Source organism: Geotrypetes seraphini, chromosome 8 (assembly GCF_902459505.1).
Source record: "Geotrypetes seraphini chromosome 8, aGeoSer1.1, whole genome shotgun sequence".
Classification (NCBI taxonomy): Eukaryota; Metazoa; Chordata; class Amphibia; order Gymnophiona; family Dermophiidae; genus Geotrypetes; species Geotrypetes seraphini.
The window spans coordinates 89,719,851-89,736,580 of NC_047091.1; the positions used below are offsets into that span (position 1 = coordinate 89,719,851).

Below are 16,730 nucleotides of genomic sequence, written 5' to 3' on the forward strand. Positions count from 1 at the left end.
GAAATTAGGTACAATGTTTTAGAACAGAGTAATTTGCATGCCCATTTGGCGTTAGTTGCACACCAGTATTTACACTAGATTTTCAGCAGGCGCAAGCACGGCGCTCAAAGTTAGGCGCGAGATCCATGCTAAACTAGTATTCTATAAATGGCACTCCGCACAGAACACCCTTTGCAGAATACTAATTTATTTATTCAGTTTTCTATACCGTTTTCCAGGGGAGCACAGAATGGTTTACATTAATTTATTCAGGTACTCAAGCATTTTTCCCTGTCTGCCCTGACAGGCTCACAATCTATCTAATGTACCTAACTTTGGGCGCCATTTTGGAAAAGGTGGAACAGTGGATGTCACAGGTTAGTTTGAAGCTTAATCCTGAAAAAACCAAGATCTTTTTAGCAAGCCCTAATGAGAAAATTCAGGAAACAACTATCCAATTGAAGGGTCAAAGTTTTGAAATAGTGCCAGGTTTTGAAAAGCTGTCCGGACCCCCAGACGTGTCCCTCAAAAGGAGGACATGTCTGGGGAAATCTGGACTTCTGGTAACCCTATCCTAAGGGAAATGTGAGGGGAGGAGGAGAGAGAGGGGAAGGAGTGACAGGGAGAAATAGGGAGGTGGATGGGTAACCAGAAGGTCGACAGTGCAATATAGTTTTATGGTTTGTAATGTGATAGGAAACATAGATCTTTCTTAAGTCTTCCCTGATGGGAGTCAAAATATTTCATCATTCTAACTTCAAAGACCTTCCATGCCTGGATTGTTTTAAAGTTACATCATAAGATCATTGATGTGGTGTCCAGGTTTTGAAACATGCTCACCCACAAAGATCTCACCATTATTTGCTTTACTACTACTGCTACTACTATCTATTATTCCTATAGTGCTACCAGGTGCAAGATGCAATCCCTGCTTGAAAGAGCTTACAATCTAATTAAGACAGACAAACAGGACAGAAGGATGAATCCATATATACTGTTCAGGTAGGGAATTACAAAGGGACTAATGAGGTAGATAGGGTAGGAGACTACAGAGCAGGGGTGTCAAACTCAATTTCATAAGGGGCCGAAATCTAAAACATAGGCTAAGTCGCGGGCCAAATTTTTAATTACGATACTTAGGGGTACTTTTATTAAGGTACGTTAACCGATTTAGTGTGCGCTAAATGCGCACCTTAATAAAAGGACCCCTTAGTCTTAGTAGTAGAAGTATAGGGTTACAACTTGGTCATTATTCAAATCATGTTTCCCTTCCCTTCCCTCCCTCTTTCTTTCATGCTGTCTTCCTTTTGTTACACTTAGTGATGTCACATCCTTCTCTTGCTCCAGCTCACCATACCTAGATATAATAACAGCAACAACTGTAAAGCTCTGTTTACTCATCTGTCCCCCTATTCCTGACTCTCTCCAACTCATCATTCTCCAAATAGGCTCCAAACAGCTCAATCATTTGTCCTCTCCTTTCTTCTTCCCCCTCCCTCATTCAATTCGCCTCTATCCAGATCGCTCCCACTGTCTTCTCTACAGAGAAAACTTCCTTTTACCTCCACCTTTCCTCCCCAGTCCCCCCCAAATACTAGCACCCCCAATTCCTCAACCACTGTAATGAGGTTTCAATGGTTTTTAAAATCCTTACCGCAGTACTGTATTTTCAAACAACAGTTGTCTTGTCCTTGAAACTAAAGTCACCGTTCATGAAAACCTTTTTGCTGTCCGATGCCATTTTCTCTCTTCACAGTGCCCTTAGTGTCCCCCTTTTACTAAAGTTTACTAGCAGTTTTTAGCGCCAGGAGCAGCGCGCAGCATTCAGTGCGACTCCTGGCGCTAAAAAACGCTATCACCTGCAGAAGAAAGTCGCCACTTCCTCCCACCCGACATATCACGTCGTCAGTCCAGGACACTGGAGGGAGGAAAATGGAGCACGCTCACTCCCACCAATCGGGCATCTGTTGCAGCGGTGATGGACAAGCACGAGGGCCAATGAGGAAGAGTGCTGATCCCAGCCATTCACTCGTCCTCACGCGTTCTCTCTGCCGCGGGAAGGAACGGAGGGCCAAATCTCAGTCCAGATTGCAGGCCAAATTTAATCACCCCGCGGGCCAAATGTGCCCAGCGGACCAGAGTTTGACATGTCTGCTATAGAGGGAGTGGCAAACAGATATGGATGCTTTATAAGTGGGTTAGGGTTAAGACTTAAACGCAGCTTCAAAAAAATCTGGACCCCTAGCCCTGCCCCCAGGCCCGCCTAGTTATGTCCACCCCCGCCCCCCGCTGCCTGCTCTTATCGGGAAGGGAGGAAGTCCGCGCATGAGCCGACACTACGTGATGACATCCTCGCATGCGCGGACTTCCTCCCTGCCCGACACAGCTTTTCAAAACCCGGATAAAGTGCTGGGTTTTGAAAAGCCGTCCGAACCCCCGGACATGTCCCCAAAAGGAGGTCATATCTGGGGAAATCCGGATGTCTGGTAACCCTAGGTAAACTCAGTCTTATTTTTTGTTGCCTCTGCATAGTTTTGGAGAGAGTTGAATACTTTTTGTGCCTGGATTTGGTTTGCAATATTTAAAGAGGGGAATTAATTTTCTCTTTGTAAGACAGTGTTGCCTTTCAGCAGGACTTTCCCCCTCTTCTACGAAACTGCACTAGCGTTTTTTAGCGCAGAGAGCCGCGCTGAATGGCCCGCGCTGCTCCCGATGCCCATAGGAACTCAATGAGCGTCGGGAGCAGCGCGGCTCTCTGCGCTAAAAATCGCTAGTGCGGTTTCGTAGAAGAGGGGGGTTTCTGTTTTGTTGAGGTGTGTTCCTTGGAGATTTCTCTTTGGTAGCGTACTTTTTAGAGGCATTCATTTTGTGATATTTTTATGTGTGCAAAAGTTGTGTGTGGTGGGGAGGTTGAAATCCTCTGGCACTGTGTGTGAGTGTAGATGAAATGAGCAGCAGTGGCTGTGGGATTCTGTGTCTCTGTGTGTTTGTGCAATGGTAAGGGGATTTATGTGAGTTTGCATGCAATGGTTTCTTCATTATTTATATACCTCTATGGCATACAATATGGCTTTTTGTGTGTGTGGCTAATGAATCTGTTAATAGTATATAATAATAATAATTTATTATTTGTATACCGCTATACCAAAAGTTCAAAGCAGTTCACAACAGAGTAAAAAATGCATACAATCAATATAAATTAAGTACATTAAAACAGTAAAAAAAAAAAGCATCAATTAAAAGTTGAAAAGCAAGAGAAGTAAACAGTGCCACAACTAAGATGTAAACATGTCAAACAGGCGTGTCTTTAGCGATTTTCTAAAGTCAGAATAAGAAGTAGCCTCTAGTATAGGTTTTCCCAGCCATGTATTCAATTTAACGGCCTGAAATGGTAACATTCTATCAAAAAACTTCTTATAGTGACATGATTTTAGAGAAGGGTAATTAAATAAATTTATTCTGCGTGTACTTTTGTTAGAATAATTCAAAGAAAACTGAGAAGCAAGATAATCTGGAAACATCCCCAAAACTGCTTTGTAACAGATGCAGGAAAACTTGAACAGGACTCTACTGGCAACCAAAGAAGTTTTTGATAAATATGCTCCCATTTTTTTTAGTCCAAAAATGAGGTGAACCGCAGTGTTCTGAATCAGTCTCAGTTTTTTGAGTATTTTTTTGTAAACCCCTAAATATATAATATTACAATAATCTAGAATACTCAAAATGGATGTCTGCACCAGCAAATGAAACGAAGGTTCGTCAAAAAACTTTTTGATGGTGCAGAGCTTCCATAAAACCGCGATACATTTCTTAAAACAGTAGGTTTATATGTTTTTCCAGAGTCAGATGTTTGTCGAGTTACACCCAGTATTTTTATAGATTGTTCAATGTTATATTCTCGTCCACTCACATGGATCGTGTTTTCTTTTATCTTTTCGTTGGGCGTTGCTAAGAAGAATTTGTTTTTTTCTGTATTTAATTTTAATTTAAAAACAGTCATCCAAAGCTCAACCTGATTTAAAATATTAGCTAAAAGATTGATAAAATCAGGTGACAAACAGGTTAACGGAATAACCACAGTGATGTCATCTGCATAAATATAAAAGTTGAGCTTTAGACTTTGCAACAAATTACCCAACGAAATAAGATAAATATTAAACAATGTCAGAGATAGAGGGAAGCCCTGCGGCACCCCGCAAATGTTGTCCCAGGTGTGTTTGAATTGACAGATATGGGGCTTTCGTATATATGTGTGTTTTTGTGTAATGATTTTACATGACACTGTGTAGTGAGGCCATGGGATAGTATGTGTTTGTGAAATGGCATGGAGCAAAGGATGTGTATGTATATGTAATGGTGTATGTAGGACCTTGTGTTTGCAAGTGGGTTCTAGTTTTTGCAGAGCAGTGTGTGTGATAAATTTGTATGAGTAATTGAACCTGTGAAACTGCGTAGTGTCTGAGGGACATGGTATGTATTTGTCTGTGGGACTGCGTGTGTAGGTGTCTTTGAGTAGTGAAAGTACTTTGAATATTGTGTTTGAGTAGTGGCAACTATGGGATAGCATGTGGGGTGGGGAGCCAAGTTCTCACGGTCTTGTCTGGTCTGTCTCATGCAGCTGCGAGAACGGGTCCCAGAGGCTTCCCTCACACCAGAGTCGGAGCCGTCCTGCCCAGTGCATGCCAACTGTGAGCCCACTAAGGTCAGACTGGAACGGGTACTGCTCTTCCAAGGCATGCAAGAGGTGGAGGTGATTGAGGAATGCGAATGTCATGCCTCCCCAGAGGAATGCATCAGAACGCCAGCCCTGAAGAGCTTCTTCCCTGACACCCCTTTTGAAACCACTGTGGATGTTGGCAAGTGCTCCAATCCCTCTGACCCTGCAGGTATGGAGGGACGAGAGAAAATATATGAGAGAAACAGAGCTTCCAAGGTACCCAGGTCCAGGAGGAAGATTTTAAACTATGACTGAATTTCTGACAATCTTATCCTGAAGTATTTTGGCACCTGCTGCACGGATTTCAAAGGCTAGAATCAAGGACTACACATCCCACACAGTAATATAGTAGATCAGTGTCTCGTAAACTTTGTCGAGCCAGGGCACACTAAACGTAGTGGCCGCAGCTTGACGTATCCAGAAGTGCGTGAACATCATCCCGTTGGCGTCAGAACATGCGCGAAGGCCCTCCAGACGGGCCCTGAGCTGCCAGCGGGGGGTGCCGGAAGGGAAGACGCATGGAGCGAAGGAGAGGTGCTGGCGCCGACTGATAGGCTACAGCAGGGCTGCCCAAGTCCGGTCCTCGAGATCTACTGGCAGGCCAGGTTTTCAGGATATCCACAATGAATATGCATGAGAGAGATTTGCCTGCACTGCCTTCTTGGTATGCAAATCTCTCTCATTGTGGATATCCTGAAAACCTGGCCTGCCAGTAGATCTCGAGGACCGGACTTGGGCAGCCCTGGCCTACAGGATGTGCCTCTCGCCGCATGACTGCTGACGTCACAGAAAGCTCAGACTCTTACTCAGAAAGCATTTACAAAACAAACTACAGGGGTCAGAGAGCAGGTTTCCATTTCGTCCCAGGCCAAATAAACTGCCTGATCTTGTCTTGGATCTGCCCTAGTGTATGCATGACTTTTCCCATTTGCTTCCCTAGGAAAATTAGAACAAACCTAGTGTATGCATGACTTTTCCCATTTGTTTCCCTAGGAAAATTAGAGAACTTCAAACCTAGTGTATGCATGACTTTTCCCATTTGCTTCCCTAGGAAAATTAGAACAAACCTAGTGTATGCATGACTTTTCCCATTTGTTTCCCTAGAAAAATTAGAGAACTTCAAACCTAGTGTATGCATGACTTTTCCCATTTGCTTCCCTAGGAAAATTAGAACTTCAAACCTAGTGGATGCATGACTTTTCCCATTTGCTTCCCTAGGAAAATTAGAACTTCAAATCTATGCATGCAGTTGGGTGAACTGAATGAAGCTTCCAACCCAGCTCAGAGAGAGGAGGGAGAATTGCAGAGAGGCAAAGGACTGCACAGATCACAGGCAGTGGCATAGCAAGGGTGGACGGTGCCCGGTGCGATGGCGCCCCCCTCGCCCTCTTCTTCAAGTTTCAAGTTTATTAGCATTTGATGAATCGCTTATATAAGATTTCTAAGCGATGTACAGTTTAAAAGCCACCAGGTGGTGGTCTCACATACAATTTGAACGAGTTAATCGTAAGACAAACAATAAAAATCAAAAGGCATTATAACAATTGAAATAAGAACAAACATGAGTGAGTAGGAAAGGAGGGCAAAGTTACAATATCATTATCTATTGAAGTTTACATAAAAGGGAAAACACAATAAGGAGCGAAGGGGATTGGTGAGTTTAAAAGTTACAACAAAGTATAAAAATTAAAATGTGCCATATTACGTATCAAACGCGTCTTGAAATAGAAAGGTTTTTAAAATTTTCTTAAAGGATAAAAGATCTTTTTCATTTCTAATATAGTTTGGTAGGGAATTCCATAATGTGGGGGCCATAACGGAAAATATATCATTTCTTCTTGTGCCAATAATTTTCAAGGAGGGGATTGATAATAAATTTGAGGAGGATGATCGTAAAGAGCATGAGGCATTATATGGGATAATCATTTTTGATATAAATTGTGGTTCATTGAAAATTAGTGTTTTATATACCAAAAATATAATTTTAAAGGTAATTCGGTGGGAAATGGGAAGCCAATGTGATTTAATCATTAATGGTGTGACGTGATCATATTTTTTCGCTTTATGGATTAATTTTATTGCAGTATTTTGAATTAACTGAAGTCGTCTTTTTTCTTTCTGAGTTATGTTGATTAAAAGAGAGTTACAATAATCAATTTTGGATATGATCAAAGAGTGGACCAGAATATTGATCGATTTAGAGTCTAGGAAAGTGGAAATTGAACGGATAAGACGTAGTCTATGAAAGCATGATTTAACTATTTCACTGATATGACTGTGAAATGATAAGTCTACGTCGACTATAACTCCAAGGATTTTCAGTTTAGGAACAGATTCCAGAGGGGTGTTGCCTAGAATAAATGGTGAAATTGGTGTTAAGTTTCCTTTCCAGGTAAAAAACATGGTTTTAGATTTTTGAATGTTCAGAGCCAGCTTGTTACAACTTAACCAGTCTTTTATTGATTCAAGTTTTTCATTAATGGCTTTTATTTCTTCATCTTTTTCTGGGTTGAAGGGATGTAAGAGTTGAATATCGTCTGCGTAGGAAAAAGATGTAAAGCCTAGTGATTGCGAGATGGTAAGAAGTGGTGATAAGAAAATGTTGAATAAAAGAGGTGACAGTATTGATCCTTGCAGTACTCCATAGGTTGAAGTGTAATTTGAAGAATAGACGTCATTGAATTTGACTCGGGAAGAACAGTCTGATAGGAAGGAAGTTAACCACTTTAGAACTTGACCATCTATGCCTAATGATTTCATCCGATTTAATAAGAGTTCGTGGTCAATTGTATCGAACGCAGCAGATAAATCTAATGAGAAAAGGGCTACAGATTTGTGATGGTCGAGAAAATAATGGATATTTGTTACAAGACCGATCATCGAGTATTCTGTACTGTGATGTTTTCGAAAACCTGTTTGGTTAGGGTGAAGGGCGTTCGAAGATTCAATAAAATCTGAGAGTTGTTCGAAAACTAGTTTTTCGGTTAGTTTCATTAGAAATGGTAAGTTGGAGATAGGGCGGTAATTAGAGGTATCATCTTGACTAATTTTAAAGTTTTTTATTATTGGTGTGACAATTGAAGTTTTCCAAGAGATAGGAACAGATGCTGAGAGAAGACTGTTTTAGATAAGAGAAAGAATAAAAGGGCCGAAGTGGTCAAAGAATTTCTTTAGATAAAATGGGGGGATAATTTCTAGTGGAGAACCTTTTAAATTAATTGATTTGAGGTATCCTTCAATTTCTCCTAAGGATGATGTTTTGAAGTTAATACACCCCTGCTGTGTGCGCTTCCCTTCCCTTCTCCCCTACTTGTTTAGCTTCCCTGGGTGAGCGGCATCTCTAACTTGCTGCCTGTGACGGCATTGGTTTTCCTTCTGATGTCACTTCCTAGTCGCAGGACCCGGAAGTGACATCAGAGGGGAGCACCAAGGCCGGCACGAGGAGCAGGTTGGAGCTTCTGCTTGCATCGGCGAAGAGCTAGAGGTATGATGAGGGTGAGTTGAAGGTGTGTGTGTGGCAGGGGAGAAGTGGGGGATGCAGAGAGGAGAAGAGGTGCTGGCACCACCATCAAAACAGCGCTCAGGACGGTCCACACACCCCTCCCCCTCCCCCTACTATGCCACTGATCACAGGGAAGGAGACAACTGGAGGTCCTTTATGAGAATGGAATGGAAAAGAGAGACAGACAAACAAGAGCTACCAACTTACCCATTTCAAGGAGAGAGACGTTTTAGCCAGTCCTGGTTAAAACTTACATCCCAAAGCAGTGTGGTACATAGGTGCCAGTTGTTGGGTTTTTTTTTGGGGGGGGGAGTTTGCATACCCCCAATATTGAGCACTCTTCTTTACGCTATCCTGTGAGGAGCAATTTGCTTTGAAAATTTTGAAAAGTTGGCTTCTGTGGTGAGGTATGTGTAGTCCCTGATTCTACCTATTGAAATCAATGCAGCAGGTCCCAATTCATCATGGAGTATAGAGGAAGGAGGATTAATTAGGTGTATTTTAAAAGCACAACTTATTTGAAGATGGAAATTCTTCTAATTTAAAGCACTGATTACATAACTCACTCTTTCCAAACACATAAGCTATCTTCAGTGTGGCTTAAAAGTCCTGTGTGCAGCTGGGAATGAAAGACTCCTCTTGAAAGATTTGTACTGCTGGTTTCAAAGGAAGGTGTCTTGCAGCTGAAAGTCAGACAGTAGATCAAGAACTTGGAATAACTGAGAAATGTATTCTCCTGAAATGCGTTATTAAGGCCACTTGGTATTAGACTCTGTCTTGTTCCTCCTCTTGGGTAATTCATGTATGGCGCTTTTTTGGAGATCTTCATGTTAGCGCTGGCTGGCTGGTTCCAGAGCTAAAGGTAAAAGAAAGGGAGAGAGATGTACTGGACTTGGTCTAGGGGGGAGGGAGATAAGGGCTGGCTAGAACTGGAAGGAAGAGACAAAGAGGGTGCTGGACCTGCAAGGTGGGGGTGTGTGACTGGAGCTAGAAGGAATGGAGGGTGATGCTGGACCCATGTGGGAGGGGGCTGGGGCTGGAGCTGGAGGGAAGGGAAAGAGGTTCTGGACTCCTGGGGGGGTGACTGGAACTGGAGGAAAGAGAAGGGAATGGAAAGAGAGATGCAGGGAGGAGGAAAGAAAAGAGAATGGAAAGAGAGATGCTGAGTAGAGAATGACACAGGGGGATCTATCTCCATCCCCGTAAACTCTGTCTCTGTCCTCATCTGCATAAGCCTCAAAAACTTTTTTCCTGTGTCATTCTCTAATGCTGATCCAAGGGGATGAAGGAATTGAAATACTGAACACTGTGCAGGGAGGGAGGAATGCTGAATGAGGGTGTAAATGGACACAGAGGGGCAATGCCAGTGCTGCGTGCATCTGGTAGCGCTATAGAAATAATTAATAGTAGTAATAGTAGTTTATGGACATAGAGGGAAGATGGCTAGACATGGGGGAGAATAGGAACACAGAAAGGAGATGCTGGACTTGAAGGGGCATAGGGACACAGGGGGAGGGAAGAGGGACATAGAATGATGATGAAGGCAGGGAGATGGGCACAGGAGAAATATTAGAAAGAGAAGTATAGCTTTATGCTACTGAGGCATAATGCTAATCCCTGAGGCAGATGATATAGATTGAAATAGTCTAAGAGCAATTGGTTGAGCATCGGGATGATGAAAGTTTTGCCAGCGCTGGAACAAAGATGAACCTATAAGCTGCCATTGGGAAAAAAATATATATTTTTTGAAAAGTTTTGGAATTATCACAGATGTTAAGAAGTTGAAAGAAATTATAATATCATAGATTTGTGTTTAAGTGGTTTAGTTTTAATTTGTGAAGTTAAGGGGTGGACATATGGGGATCTGGAATAACTGTGTGTTATAAGAGATCCTCTGATCTTACACATCGAAAATTGTATGATGTCTTTCACCCCAAAGATATACTGTAGCTCATTACAGCATACAAGTTTATCATTTTTGAGTGTTAAGTGATTAATCGTAATTTTTTGTCTCAACCCCTTGGTCTTTGTTTTGATGTTGCATACGAATGTGCCATGGCATACAGGTTGGTCTCTAACCCCTCATTCATCTGACGTGCATGCAAGTAAAGTGCAAATGTTCTTGCCTTTTCCTTCTTAGGTTAGGCTTCCTAGTATTGCACTAGCAGCCCTCAGCAGTAATTTCTAACAGGTTGGCATGAAATTTTCCCTCACTCTCTTCCCCAGGACTCTTCTGTTCTCCTACGAAGTTTGACACAGTTGTGGTAAAAAGTCCAAATGGAGCAGAGCTAGTCCAAACAACAAAGAGGTGTGAGCTGAAAGAAACCTGCTATCGAGTCCGCCACTTGGAGTATTATTATGAAGTTCTGTTCAGCGCCAATGGAAACAAGGAAGAGACACTGAAGGTACAGGAAGTTTAATGATTTCATTGGATGCTATATAACTCATTTCATTAATTAAATGTCTACCATCGGATTGCAAGTGATTATGTTGTTTATTTGCACATTTCTGAGTGTGAACCACCACGCTGGTTGTCCTTCAATTTATTTAACTTTTAAATTGCTTGGCAGGGTGGTCCAGACACCCCAGTAGGCTGTGGGGCCAACCCATATGTAACTGATTAAAATACAAATGAAACAACCCAGGTTTTGACATGCTGATTCCCTTTCACAAAGTGAAGGAGGGAGTTAAGGAAGCCAAAACGTTTTATATGCAAACAGCTCCTCGGCCCTTTTATCCACCTTATTTTCTGAGATTTTTGTTTTGTTTTGCTTTACAAATGTTGCAGGAAATTGATGTTGGCAGATGTTTGGGAGGCTGTTCCTCGGGAAATCACTGTCTGCTCAGGTAAGCACAGCTGCTCCCTCTCCTCCTGGCCTTTACTATAACACTGTAATTCAAAGGAGCTGTCCTGAGAGGGACAGTCCAAACAAGCAGACTTTTTGAAGCCTTCTTATTTAGCATTTTTTTTTTTTCAATTAATGTAAAAAAGAAAAGAACTTGCTTTGAGCTGTTCACTTGTGCTGCTATGAAAATTCATGGATTGGGTCCAAATTTAGGGTAAGTAAGGTAGAACATAGCTCTGGCACCCACCTTATCCTCCTTATTTTCCTCTTAGATTAAGATTTTTTGCACTTGAAAAAAAAGGGTACACTTACTCCAACTATAAATGTGTATTTAACTGTGTTTATAATTTAGGAGGCACTGAGGTGTTGAAAAGTTATATACAGTTACATAGATTGTGTTTATCCTTTCTCTAACCGTGGGCTAGATTCACTAAGCAAACCGATCATGTACCGATTGGTATGCAACCCCTTTGCGACCTGATTTCCCTCCGGCCCGATTCACTTGCCACTCTGCTGACCATCCTCCGATCCGCGCATGCAAATGAGGGGAACAGCATGCAAAGTAGGCAAGCCTCTGATATGCAGTAAATCTACTATGTGCAAGCGTATCAGAGGCTTGCTCCAGTCTTGTTCTTCACCTTGGACTCTTCGAGATTGATAATCAATTCCATAATACTCACTACTTGTCCACGACTGGACCTTTGAAAAAGGCTTGTCAGCCGAAACACAGCCCGTGTCGGGTCACGGTAGTCTTTTATATGTTTGATGTGGACTAATTTTACCATTGTTCGAAGATATCTAGAAGAAATAAAGGAAAGTCAAGAACATTGTGTTTCTCCACAGCTTGTTTTCTTTTGGATTATAATATGGCTGCTTTGTTGCTGACATTTCAATAAATATGATTTCAAATATAAAATACCTTCTCCTGGCTGACTTTGGTTCCCAGATCTTGCATTTGCCACCTGTCCACCCAGAGCCTGGCATTCCCCCCCCAAAAAATAAAACAACACCTTTTTTATGGACTATTTCCATTTGTTACTAGTCATTCGTCACAGCTCCTACAACATAGTACCTTAGATCAATCTTCTAATATTCCTCAGTCCTGTTTATCAGTCATTCTTAGTTGGTACTCCAAATTGGGAGTCTTTCCAGACTCAGACACAATTCTCCATAACAAAAACCCTCTCTTCTATGAGATTAACATCTTATCTTGATCTGATGCCTGAAATCTGGTTAAGTCTACAGCTGTCAAAACAGCAGTCAGAGAGGCCAAACTCCGGATGGAAGAGAACGTAGCAAAGAACATTAAAAAGGGGGATAAATCCTTCTTCAGGTATATTAAAGACAGAAAAAGGAACACAGATGGGATAGTGCACCTTAGGACACCAGACGGGAACTCTGTAGAATCGGACTCCGATAAAGCCAAATTACTAAATGAATACTTCTGCTCAGTCTTTACCTGCGAGGCACCGGAATCCGGTCCACAGTTGCAGACAAAGGAAAGCACAGAAGACCCATTTCGAAATTTTGAGTTTACGTCCAGCAGCGTCTACTATGAACTATCAAGGCTCAAAGTGAACAAAGCCATGGGACCAGACAAACTACATCCCAGGGTGCTTAGGGAATTGAGAGATATCCTGGCGGAACCATTATCTGCGCTCTTCAATCTTTCCCTAAGTACAGGAAGAGTCCCATTGGACTGGAAAACAGCTAACGTCATTCCACTCCACAAAAAGGGATGCAGGACGGAGGCCGCGAATTACAGACCGGTGAGTCTCACATTGATAATGAGTAAACTTATGGAAACACTAATCAAACACAAATTAGACACGATCCTGGACGATGAGAACCTACGAGATCCCCATCAACATGGATTAACAAAGGGAAGGTCCTGCCAATCCAATCTAATCAGCTTCTTTGACTGGGTAACGAAAAAAGCTGGATATGGGGGAGTCCCAGGACGTCGTGTACTTGGACTTCAGTAAGGCTTTTGATAGTGTCCCATACCGCAGGTTATTAAGCAAGATGAGTTTGATGGGATTAGGAGGAACATTAACTGCATGGGTTAACAATTGGCTCAGAGGTAGACTTCAGAGGGTGGTGGTGAACGGTACTCTTTCCGAAACATTGGAAGTGATCAGTGGTGTGTCGCAGGGCTCGGTCTTGGGTCCGATCCTATTTAGCATCTTCATAAAAGACCTGGCTCAGGGGCTTCGAGGTAAAATTACATTATTTGCCGATGATGCCAAACTATGCAACATAGTAGGCAAAAGCACAGTGCCCAACTGTATGATGCAGGACCTACTCTTACTGGAACAGTGGTCCATAACTTGGCAACTAAGTTTTAATGCCAAAAAGTGTAAGGTCATGCACCTTGGCAGCAGAAATCCATGCAGAAATTACACCCTAAATGGTGAGACCTTAGCAAGAACTGCAGCAGAACGAGACTTGGGAGTGATCATTAGTGAAAACATGAAGACTGCCAATCAAGTGGAGAAAGCTTCATCCAAGGCTAGACAAATGATGGGTTGTTTCCGAAGAAGTTTCATCAGCCGGAAGTCCGATGTTATAATGCCGTTGTACAGATCCATGGTGAGACCTCATCTGGAATATTGTGTACAATTCTGGAGGCCGCATTATCAAAAAGATGTACTGAGAGTTGAGTCGGTTCAGCGAATGGCCACTAGGATGGTTTCAGGACTCAAGGATCTCTCATATGAGGAACGACTGGGTAAATTGCAGCTATACTCACTCGAGGAACGCAGGGAGAGGGGTGACATGATTGAGACGTTCAAATATGTCACGGGCCGTATTGAGGTAGAAGAAAATATCTTTTTTCTTAAAGGACCTACGGCAACAAGAGGGCATCCAATGAAAATCAGGGGTGGGAGATTTCATAGCGACATCAGGAAGTATTACTTCACCGAAAGAGTCATTGATCATTGGAATGATCTTTCACTGCAGGTAATTAAAGCCAGCAGCGTGCTAGATTTTAAGAAAAAAATGGGATAAGCATGTGGGATCACTTCAAGGAAGAAATTAGGGGGGTGGGTCATTAGAGTGGGCAGACTTGTTGGGCCATGGCCCTTTTCTGCTGCCATTTTCTATGTTACTATGTTTCTAAAAATCCAAACCATGGTTTTGTTCAATTTATCTTGTCCATGGTTAACCAAAGTCTATCAACCGAGACTATCCCCATCATTGAAAGACAGCCATTTGTATTCAACCACTACAGACTGGAATCTAATCTTTCCTGTCTTTCAAACATTACAGAAAAAAAATGGTCTATTTACAACTCAGCGACTACATCAAAAAGATGCTAGCATTGCATCCAAGATAGTCTGGTTTTAGACCACACTGTAGCATAGAAACAGTAAGAGCCTCTGTTCTCAGTGAGGTTTATTCTCAATTTGAACTCGGCCATATTGTCCTGGCTATCTCACTCGATTTTTCTGCCGCCTTCAGTCTGGTTAACTGCTCTTTACTTCTCTCAAGCCTCTCAGAATTAGGTATATCCACAGAATTAGGTATATCCAGTACAGTTTATTATTAGTTCAAATCATTTCTTCATGACAGATCTTCTAGTTCTCATTTTTCATCAATTAGGCAACTACATTGTGGTGTTCCACAGGAATCCATATTATCCCAGGACAAGCAGGTAGCCTATTCTCAACATGTGGGTGACGTCATCCACGGAGCCCGGATGTGGACAGCTTCGCAAGCAGACTTGCTTGAAGAATTTTAGAAAGTTTGTGACTGCTGCACCGCACATGCGCGAGTGCCTTCCTGCCTGACGCAGGGCACGCGTCTCCTCAGTTCTCAGTTTTCCGCGGAACCGAGAAGTCCTATTTCAATGCTCTGCACTAGACTCAGTTCTACTTTGTGCCTTCTCTCACCATGGCTCGTGTATTATTTTCTTACAGGGTCGCTGTGTTTCTTTGCGCATTTTCATTTTTTAAAAAAAACTTAATTTTATTTTTCCTTTGTGTCACGGCAGGGCTTGCTTCGCAGCCTCAGTCTGCTGGCTTTGATCTCACTGAGGCTATTTTTCCATTTATGTCTCAGCTGGTCACAGGCTTCAAGAAGTGTTCCATTGCCAGCGCGCAATCTCCCTCACTGACCCACATAGGTGGTGTGTTCAGTGTTTGGGACCTGACCATCGTCCGGAGTCGTGTGCCCGCTGTGCCATCAAACATGGTCGAGTTCAGGTGGAGAAACTCTTCGGCAGTATGGATCCACTTACCCCGGTCTCGACTTTGACCTCGAATCTGGTCAAGCTTCTCACGGGGGTTCTGCCTTCTACCTCGACCTTAATCAAACTCTCCTCATTTGGGGGGGTCCTCATCCTCGGGTAAATCTGCTAAGTCTTATCCTGAGGAGCCGCTTTCCTCACTGCCTCCCTCAGGTCAGGTACCAGCAGCGGTTATCAAGCCGCCCAAGAAGCATGTCTCCAAGTTGAAGAGTCATTCTTCCTCCTCTTCCTCGGAGACTATAGCCATACCAAATGTACCAGATCAAGTCTCGGTGTCACATTTGCACGCTATGATCCAGACCATTATGGCTCAGGAGTTTGGTAATATGCTTGCCAAACATACTCCTACCTTCACTCTGCTTCCTGTAGTCCAGTCTGAGCACTTAGCAGTATCACAAGGAGTTGAGTCCTTGGCAGTGCCTCGAGCTGAATTTACCCACTCTATACAAGGAGTTGAGTCCTTGGGAGTGACTCAAGAGGATTCTTCACACTCTATGCAAGGAGGCGAGTCTTTGTGAGTGTCTCGTCTGGAGTATAAGCATGCTACTCAAGGAGCTGAGTCCTTGTCAGTGCCTCAAGATACCTTGACACAAGGAGCTCAGTCCTTTGTGGTGTCTCAATCTTGATCTCCAGCCTCCAGCCTTCCTTCCTCGCTTAAGGTGTTGCCCTTTCCGAGGCATAGGGCGAAAACTCCTTGACGTTCCTTTCAGCAGGACCTACCTGGTTCAAGGCACAGTTCTCCACATCAGTCGAGGCATCGATCAAGATACAGGTCCTCTTCTCAAGACAGGCCTTGTTTCTCCAGGTCTCAAGACTCTTCGAGGCCTCCTTCTCCGAAGTCAAGGACACCACCTCCAGAGCCTTACACCTATACTTCTTCTCCTGCGAGGGATTCTCTCCATTCTCTCAGTGAGTCATCTATACCTGCATATTCAGACCTCAGGTATCAGTACTCCAGAGAAGTACTGCCTTGCGAGGCGTTTCGAGGTCACCTTCTTCCCCTCAAGGTCACCTTCCTCAGAGCAGATATCTTTTTCTTTGTTCCTACGTCAAATGAGTAAGGACCTCAATATTACTTTGGACTCTAATTCCAAATACTCTACAGAGTATTTAGAGGAAATGGGTATGCCTCATCCTCCTGCAGAGTCTCTTAAATTGCCCGTCAGTAGACTTCTTTCTCAAACTTTCAAGCGGAATCTTGAAACACCTTATTCCATTCCTGCTGTACCAGGGAACCTGTGAGAAATCTCAGTTATCCCATCAGTCCCTTCTCATGAAGTCTTCTCTGAAAAGGACCAATCCTGATAAAGTTTATGCCACTGTCCCTCCTGGAAGAGAGGGTAGGACCATGGACAAGTTTGCTCGTCGTTTGTATCAAAATTCTCTTATGGCAACTAGAGTTTTGAATTACAATTTTATTTTCACTTCTTATTT

At 42.9% G+C, this 16,730-nt stretch overlaps 1 protein-coding gene across 1 annotated transcript in view; it reads left to right on the top strand.

Annotated features, from left to right (window-relative positions):
• The window catches only part of LOC117365482, a 45,845-nt gene that overhangs the window by 20,359 nt on the left and 8,756 nt on the right, over positions 1-16,730 (top strand). Inside the window, exons 4-6 of the mRNA XM_033955957.1 lie at positions 4,598-4,865; positions 10,425-10,603; positions 10,987-11,045. Of these exons, the coding sequence (XP_033811848.1) occupies positions 4,598-4,865; positions 10,425-10,603; positions 10,987-11,045 (506 nt within the window). The remainder of the gene's footprint in view (positions 1-4,597; positions 4,866-10,424; positions 10,604-10,986; positions 11,046-16,730) is intronic.